The following is a 9,530-nucleotide window of genomic DNA, read 5'->3' as shown; positions in this document are numbered from 1 at the left end:
GTCGAAAGCTAATTAGAAGGATAATCCGACTTTATTTACTTATTAATATAGGAAGATTTGTGACAATCGAACAACATTCCAAGGTCTTGATGTTTAAATTATTGGATGGGTCTCTTCTCATAAATTGAGTCGGCTATTGGAGTCTTGGAGGAGGCCATGCTTATGCAGGAGGAGGGAATCGCATATAATTCTGCTAAATGAAAGTTCGGTTAAGTTGGAATATTGATCCAGCACAGTGGAATTCTGTATATAACCATTTTCACGGAACGTGAGACCGTCTAGATATTCAAAATTTGACTTTCTGAGCCATGTATCGGTCTAGCCATGGAAATTATCAATAAAATCACGAATATATTGCACTCGTACCAATTCAATTCAAAATATTTCAATTTGACAAGTGAGTCTTAAATATTTTTACAATTTGTCAATATAGTCCATCCGACTAATTTTGGATGGAAATCGTTGATATGAATGTCGGTCGTCTTATATGGCATGGCCGACGCCGACGTGGACAATTTTTATAATTTTTAATACTCCTTTTTCTTTCCCTTTTCTTTCTGCCGGTGGCCGGTAGGGTTGGCTTCACAAGAGTTGCCCTCGCCTAGGCTAGGGATCCGGCGAAGAAGTTTAGGGCTGAATTTGCACAAGTGTCAATCCCGCCACGTAGAGCGAAAGAGAAGGGAAAGAAAAAGAAAGGAAAAAAAAAAAGAAAAATTATAAAAATTGTGCCCGTTAACTCCGGTCGTGCCACGTATAACAACCGACGTCTACATCAGCAAATTCGGCCAAAATTAGTCGGATAGACTATATTGGCAAATCGTCAAAAGGTTAACGACTCAATTAGCCAAATTGAAATGTGTATGATTGAATTGGCTCAAGTGCAACGGATTGAGAATTTTCTTGGTAATTTAACCTGGTTTAGCCTATCTTAATTTACGTGAGATATTTTGTTTGTTGCTTCTTCTTTTTTTCCCCCACTTTGAGGAAGCTATAAGGAAAGTGGCTCGTTTAATGAGCTTTGTGCAAGGCTTTATCCAAGTAGAAACATATTCTTATTACTTTTTAAACTTTAAGAAGATAATAGAAATTTTAAGAGGCGTGGATCCACGTCGGATGGAATTTAGGATGAGGTAATGTAAACTTACTCCACGTGAAGAATGTGCCCTCACCCTCGCTCCTACTTATATTGCCAGCTCTTTTTTTCCGATGACCAGTTGTTTTTCAACATGATTAGTAATTTTGATAAAATACCATAGAATTTGATGTAATCAGTAACTTCTTCATGCGATTAATATACTGCTAGATGTGAAATGTATCAACTAATGACTTTAGTATTAGGATTAAATAACTTGTAATTTATGACAAGCGCACAGAGATTTCGAATATCCGCTTGTATGTTCCTTTCGAAGTGGAATTGTTAGTAAAGAGTAGTTTTTGGGTGCGTTTGTTTCAAGAAAAACTTAAAATTTGAAACGCGTTTTTCAAAAAAATAATCACTTATATTACTTACAAAAATGAACCAATTGAAAATATTTTCATGAACCCACGAAAATAGTTAAGCATAAACTGGTATTGGCAATTAGAATAATTTCCATTGACTAATTTTTAAAAGAGATATAACCTTGCATTTTCGAAAAATGTTTGTCAAATCTTGAGTTTTCTGTGAAACAAACTCATCATTAGATGTACAAAATAAGTGAACGCTTAAACAAGCGAGTTATATTTCAAGATCGCTCGAAATTGCATCACTTAGCAAATCAATTCTTGTACGACTAATGCTCAGCAAGTAAATTATTCAACTTGTACAGTGTCAGTATATTCTTGAACTTTTAAATTGTCTTAATCTAGCTTGTGGGACTAGCTCAATTGGTTTCCACCCAATAATTCTCAAACGCACCGATGCCACAGCATAACAATTCTAGAGTTGCCCTTGATTGAAAATTTTCATGAAAGCGGGGGGTAAAAAGGGAAAGCAAATTTATAAGACGGTTCGGGATTCAATTCTAGGGCAGCGATTACCCCTACTTTCGTCCCCAAATTTCACTCTGCAACCTTCTTCATCGATTCCTCTCTCTCTCTCTCTCTCTCTCTGATTCGATCTAGTTCAGAAGCTTGACAATGCCTCAGAGACACTCGAAGAACAACAATGACCTCGCGTTCTTCACCTACGACGAGAAGCGGAAGCTCGGGTACGGCACCCAGAAGGAGAGGCTCGGCAGGGACTCGATCAAGCCCTTCGACGCTTGCTGCCTCTGCCTCAAGCCCTTCATAGACCCCCTGTGTTGCCAGAAGGGACACGTGTTCTGCAAGGAGTGCATCCTCGAGTGCCTCTTGGCCCAGAAGAAGGACATCCAAAGGTGCGGCTCTGATTTTGGTTCGTGTGTAATCTGTTGATGTGATTCGAGGTGAATTCCGATGTGCTGAGCTGATCAATTTCGCTTGTGTTAGGGCGTTTGTGTGGATTTGTCCGATTTCGTGGTGGCATGTGCTTCGTCTTTTTGTACAAATTAGGGATTAAAGTGGAACTATCTTTGGATTTTGGGCATTTTAGTGTCCTTGAGTGTATTCGGATGTCCGAAATTGAAAATCAGCTCGTTCGATTCCTGCTTGGCTCTGAGGGCGTCAGGGGATTGTGTTGATTTTCGTCAAATTATGGTTGATTTTCGTCAGGGTATTTGGATTTTGGGCAGTTAGTGTCCTTAAGGGTATTCAGATGTCCGAAATTGAAATTTTGCTCGTTCATTTCCTGCTTGGCGTTCTGACTGGTCAAAGTTTAATTCCAAACAGATACTGTCAGATTTCTTGAATCCATACTCTCTGTGCAGTAGGATTCTTTTCTTGGCATAGATTGTATTTGAACGCTTTGGGCATAAGAATTGAAGCTTGGTTGATGCTTCAAGAAAGTTGATCGAGATATTGAACCATATCTCAGTCCAGTTGAAACGTCTAGCAATGGAGGCTGTTTTGTGTCTCTTTAAGCTGGTCAGTAATACTTTTTTTTTCCCCTTTTCGATCTAATGGGTCGGTGCTACTACTTTTACAACTTAACTCTTCTAACTGGGACCAGCAGCTCCATGTTTAAAGATGTAACTTTTTGGAAGATAACCTGAAAAGACAGAGAGTAACAAAGGTTGCTCTTTTGCTAGGCAGTGTTTGACAGTACTGGATAACTGAAATTGTAGCTAGAGGTTATCGGTCCCCATGGTAGTTCTTCCTCAGGTAGGAGGTAAATTGTCCTAGCGGCCAGAGTCCTGAACTGCTGGTTATCTAAGCCTTTGGCCATGGGCATTTCTTGGCTTGTGGAAGGTTGTTGAGTTGGGCAAGTCATAATTTTGAAAGAGCATAGCCTTTTTTCCATCTTTGTGCATCTGTGCCACTGTGTGTGCATGGGCTTTCATGTGAGAAAGCAGTTTGTAGTGTGGAGGGAGAGGGATTGTGGTGGCTTTTGCTGGGATATAGGTTCTTCTGTTGACCCAGAAGTAATTTAAAATTCCTTTGGCTGGTTCAGAGAGTAAGATGACTTATTTTTCTGTGTACTTGGTTGGCGGTAGGGGTTGACACTTTCATGTACGCTGACATCTGAGCTGTCCCCTCGTGAAAAGACAATTCAGTAACATGTGAAAGCTTTCTGTAATATGTAATTCTTGTTTGAATCTCTGCTAGTCTAGAAGTTTTCCGATCGTTGGTTTGATGAGGTAGGAGCTTTAAGTTCATGTGCCTCTTTGGAAAAGAATTATGTGCAACAAAAGATGCTTGATTGAGACTTAAAAAACGAAAGTGGGTGTTTTCTATAGCCAACCATACTATTTGGATTTAAATCTATCTGAGTGATTTGATCTTACAAAAAGTGGGAAAATAACTGGAGAGAACATCTGACATCCATCATTTTCTAGTTACCATTTCCTCCCTATTGCTGGTGCCGTGCTAAAAGTCTTCATGAACTGGCAGAAAAATAGCTGCTCATGATGCTCAGGAGAAGCATGAGAAAGAAGAGGAAGAAGAGAGGCTAATGCTGCAGAAAGCTAGGGAACTTGATGCATTCGATCAGCAAAACCACGGTGCAGTACCTCAATACACTGATAAAAATCACAGCCAAGACAAGAATGGTTTCCATGGTGCGAACAGTGTCAAGGTTACTTCTTACGAGGAGGAAGCACTTCGAACCATGAAGGCATTTTGGCTACCCTCAGCTACTCCAGAAGCTCCTCTTAAGGTAGAGGCACCATCCACCGGCACAGTCTGCCCAGAAGGCAAGGAGAAACTAAAGCTGAAGACCCTTTTTCCTATTTGCTTCGTAGAAGACACCAGTGAGAAGAAGAAACCTAACTCCCTGGACAAGACATATATATGCCCTAGCTGCAAGGTCACATTGACCAACACTGTGTCACTAGCTGCGCTTAGCTCCTGTGGGCATGTCTTCTGCAAGAAATGCGCAGAGAAGTTTATTGTCGTCGATAAGGTTTGTCTTGTTTGCGATAAGCCATGTAAAGAGCGGAACTTAGTGAAGTTGGAAAAGGGCGGGACAGGTTTCGCTGGGCATGGGGATCATCTCCAAGCGACCGAGTTCAAACATTTGGGGAGTGGTTCAGGTTTAGGGCTGGTGAGACCTGCAATGAAGACCTGAATCTTAATTTTTAGTTGTGTCTCAGCCAACATGTTTATTTTGTTAGAGGAAAATGGGGGTGGCTAATTTCGAATTTTGCTTAATTAAGATATCCAGTTGTGCTCTGTATGTCCTTTTGTGTAGAATGGCGATGTAAATGTACCCATCAAATGAATTTTTTAATCCGAAGCGTTCCAGATTTTCCTAAAGTGCGTTCTCAAATTTCACCAACGGCCACATCTATACCTAATTGAGGCTTTTCAAAGATGCTAGGTTCTAAATTACCCAAAATGTTCCCTTAAATCCTACAGCTTGCCAATGTGGCAAATGATGTGCCACTTGATGCAAAGACAACTGTCATCTCACTTATCTCTAGAGAATTTTCCAAATCAAATTCGAAAACTCCACTCCCCAATTCCAAATCTCTTATTACACTTGTCAAATGAGTAGATCGAATTGAATTTGAATTATGTCATAAATAGTTCAACAGAAATAGATCAATTTAATTTGTTTATAATCCATTTATTACATTGCACAATCTAGTAATCAATACCCAACATATATTCGACCCAATCCGAACCATATTCCTACCACAATTGCATATATAATTCAATTTAGAAAAACTCATACCCAAATTGAGGTAAGAGTTTGGAGTGAACGAGCACGAGATCAAGTGAGGCCGAGAGAGAATGAAAGAGTCATAGGGGTGTGTTGGCCTAAGTAAATTGTAAACAAGCCATTTACGACAAATTTATAACCTATATAATACTTGTATTATATTTAAACTTATTTATGACCTATTTATTAAATATAATTAGTCCATATAATATTGAAATAGTTTATGATTCATTTTGACAGGCCTACCTTTTGACGAAATCACAAGTAATTGGGGTTTTGTTTTTGCCAATTGACCATTGGAGTTGACATTGAAGATAAACCTGCAAAAATTCAGTTGTTCAAAGTGGAAAACTATCTGACCAAAAAAAAAAAAATAGTGGAAAACTAAAGCCCAACCTCCATGCGTTTGTTGTTTTGCTATGTGTAGACGCCCTCGTAGCTCTCTCATCAAGCGGAGGCACATGGTGTGCACTTGGATCCAATTAATTAGTCAACTGCCTTTGCATTCCCTGACATCAAAAGCAATTATTTTTTACCAGCATTGTTCCGAGCATGATTGCTTTCCAATCCATGGGGAAGTTGCCTAACCAATCTTAAACTTATTATATGAATATCAATTTTATCTTAAATTTTTGTTAATTTAATCCTAAACCTTTGCATGAGTTTCTCATGTGATTCTTTCAGCCAATTTTCATCGGGAATAGTTAACATGGCGGTCTAGTCATTGCTGACCATCCTAAGTGTCACACTATCACATTAGCGATTTTTAACAAAAATTGGGTAGAAGGATTACGTTGAAGTTTCACACAAAAGTTTAGGACTATTTTGCCAAAGTTTAAAAGCTTTTAAGATTAAATCGACATTCATCCAATATGTTTAGGACTAACTGATCGGATAATTTCTCCCGAAACCATTCGATGGTTGTATTCATAGTAGTGTCATCCTAACGGAACTGCGTCTCGGCTTTCTTCTTCCCTCTTCCAGGGCAGCTGTTACGTCACTGGTTTTTGAAGTCAATGTTAGTCATTTGGAACATATAATAACAAAGAAAAGCACATGCACGACGTTATATCCATGACCTAACTACAGCCCTCCCCTGACGTCGACCATGTTTTTCCTCTCAAGAAAGTTTAAACAATTATGCTCCGAACTGGAATTAAACTATGAGGCCAAGCTCACAAAAGGGTCACCTACTATTGCATTTCAACTCGTGAGATCTATCAATCTGTTCGGATGCCGTCAAAGAAACTCTCTCTTATGTTTAACTTTGTGGACAAGGAGATTCATTGACTCCTCTTAAGGCTGTGTGGTCTTCACTGAGTGACCTTTGTGGTGTGCGAAAGGCTACTGGGGACAGGAATTATGAATTCATTTGGGCTGTGGAATTCTTGGAGGGCAATTCTATGTATAAAAGAACTCTGAAGTTGGCTTGTAACGGGGCCATTTACTGCATTTGGAAGGAAAGAAACTATGTCTTGCATGCTCGTCCTTTGAGTAAGTTGATCAAGTAGCTGCTTATATTAATGGAGATGAGGTCGAGTTTCTCTATTGTTGAGAAGGAATCGTGAAGCAACGGCTCGGTCGATGAGTGCAAGAAGTGATCGCTAGGGCAATGAGGGTCTGGACAAGGAGCGGCTCCCGACCGGCTTCTAGAATGGTGAAAGGGGTAGGAATAAACCGAATTGTAGACCGAACAGGAGGGGAGCGATTCTGGGATACATATGTGAAAACTAGAATTACCTCGAGGTGCTTTTTGACGTAACGGTAAGCTTTGCTTTGAAATCCAAGATTAAGCGCGCTCAGGCTACAACTGTTGAAGTTTGTTTGTTAAAACAAAAAGCTGCCTTTTCAATCCCACATAGGATAGAAAGAAGGGTGCAAGTCTCTTTATTAGTTAGAAGGCCACAATAGTCTTTCAGAATAAAGAAATGGGCAAGTGGGCTAGACCCCACTATACCCGCGTGCGGGTGCGCGTGTGATTGCGCGATTTTGACGCGATTATTAGACGCACTTACCCAAATGGTAATGTTTCGGACATGAATTGGTGCGATGTTTCGGACATGAAAAGGTGCGTTCGTACATGGGCGGTTTGGACACCAAGAGGTGTGTTCCATTAGTATTATATATAGGACAATTTTGTTCAATTTCCGAGACAACTTTTATTTCTTTCGTTTTCCTTCAAAAGAGAGACAGCCAATCTTCATTGTTTCGTAGAGAGTTTTGGAGAATTACTGGAATTGCTATCCAAGAATCTCATCGCGACTTTGTTGTATCCTGAAGGGAATTTGCCGAAAACCTATAGCAACTTCGTGGGGCAAATTGATCCTAAAAGAGAGTGATTACACGCCTCAAAGTCCGACCACATTGTTACTACATTCCATTATTTTTCCAACAATTTTTAGGATCAATTTCGCGCAACAATGGAGTCGGAAACCATCAAAGTGATGAATCGGGATATGGTCAAGTTAGATCGGTTCGACGGCAACAACTTCTCACGTTGGAAGGACAAAGTGATGTTTCTGCTTAGGGCTTTGAAGATATCATATATTCTGGACCCGAATTTGGCGCCTATTGAAGATCCTATTCCTACCACTGAAGGGCAAGAACCAAATGCTGAAGAAATTGAGAGGGTGAATAAGGCAAAGAAGAAACGTGATGAAGACGAACTACTTTGTCGCGGGCACATTCTCAATACGCTGTCCGACCGACCGTATGACTTGTTCACAGAAATGAAGTCGGCTAGGGAAATCTGGAATGCACTCGAATTCAAGTACGGAGCGGAGGAACAAGGTACTAACAAATATCCGATTGCTAAATATTTCGATTTCAAATTCATTGATGCTAAACCCCTTCGGAGCAAGTCCACGAACTACAAGTTCTAGTGAACAAAATTCGTGCTCTCAAAATTGACATACCAGAAGCATTTCAAGTTGGAGCAATCATTGCCAAATTGCCTTCAAGTTGGAAGGACTATGGGAAAAGGCTTATGCACGGGACAGAGGACATAACTTTGGTTCAACTCCAGAAACATCTTCGCATTGAAGAAGAGTCACGCTTGCGTGAAAATTCTGGACTATACGAAACTAAAGTGAATGTCCCGACGGGTGATGGATTTCAGTCCAAAATTAACCCAAATTTGAAACGCAAGAGAGAGCAGAATTTTAAGAAGGCACAAAAGAAAAAGAAAGGGGGCTGTTTCGTTTGCGGCAAAGTGGGCCATTTTGCAAGGGACTGTAGGCATCGCAAGAACAATACTTCCAAGGAGAAGAATACACCAATGCCAATTGTGAAGGCGGATACCAATGCTGTTGAAGAAAACTATGTGGCCATGGTTACACATAAGTTTTCAAACTTGGAAATTTCTGAGAAACTTGATGGTATTGTGGCCACGATTACTGAAATCAACGGTACTTCTGTTCAATCGGGTTGGTGGTTGGATTCCGGAGCAACAATCCACGTGTGCAAGGATAAGTCCATGATCAAGAACTTTCAAGAGGTTGTTGACATTAACTATCGAGAGGTCCAAATGGCAAACACCAGTGTTGCAAAAATCGAAGGCCAAGGCTCCGTGGAGTTAGACTTCACTTCGGGAAAGAAAGTTACCCTTCCGAATGTATTGTATGCACCCGAGATTAGGAAGAATTTAATTTCTGTTGATTTGTTATGTAAAAGGGGATTTCGGGTACTGTTTGAATCCGACAAGGTTATCTTGTCGAAGAATGGAATATTTGTGGGAAAGGGTTATGCCAATGATGGCATGTATCAACTAAGTATCAATAATAAGATTGAATCTTCTGTTTATACTGTTGACTCTTCAATTTTATGGCATAGTAGATTAGCGCATTTAAATTTTCGATATTTAAAGAATATGAAAAAATTAGACTTGATCAATTTTAATGGAGAATTAGATAAATGTGAAATTTGTGCTGAGTCTAAATTAACGAAGAGACCTTTTCCGAGTACAAGTAGGAATTCGAATTTGTTAGATTTGGTGCATAGCGATATATGCGAATTCAATGGAATGTTAACTCGTGGTGGTAAAAGGTATTTTATTACCTTTGTGGATGACCGCAGTAGGTATTTGTACGTTTATCTCTTAAGATCTAAGGATGAAGCATTTACCATGTTTAAGAAATATAAGGCTGAAGTAGAAAATCAATTGGAAAAGAAAATTAAAGTTCTACGTTCGGATAGAGGTGGTGAATATTTCTTGAATGAATTTTCATCATTTTGTGAAGAACATGGTATTATTCATCAAACTTCAGCACCATACACTCCACAGCAGAATGGTTTGGCTGAAAGGAAAAAT

General features: G+C 39.7%; 1 protein-coding gene across 1 annotated transcript; it reads left to right on the top strand.

Annotated features, from left to right (window-relative positions):
- Window positions 1-1,969: 1,969 nt before the first annotated feature.
- LOC115739769 (E3 ubiquitin-protein ligase CSU1) lies at window positions 1,970-4,809 on the top strand. Its single transcript, XM_030673020.2, has 2 exons — window positions 1,970-2,357; window positions 3,949-4,809. The coding sequence occupies exons 1-2, from the start codon at window positions 2,119-2,121 to the stop codon at window positions 4,622-4,624; spliced, it is 915 nt and encodes a 304-aa protein (XP_030528880.1). The 5' UTR covers window positions 1,970-2,118; the 3' UTR covers window positions 4,625-4,809.
- The last annotated feature ends 4,721 nt before the right edge of the window (window positions 4,810-9,530 follow it).

Source organism: Rhodamnia argentea, chromosome 9, assembly GCF_020921035.1.
Source record: "Rhodamnia argentea isolate NSW1041297 chromosome 9, ASM2092103v1, whole genome shotgun sequence".
Lineage (NCBI taxonomy): Eukaryota > Viridiplantae > Streptophyta > Magnoliopsida > Myrtales > Myrtaceae > Rhodamnia > Rhodamnia argentea.
Note: the sequence above shows the minus strand (reverse complement) of the source record. Positions and strands in the feature narration are given on the sequence as shown.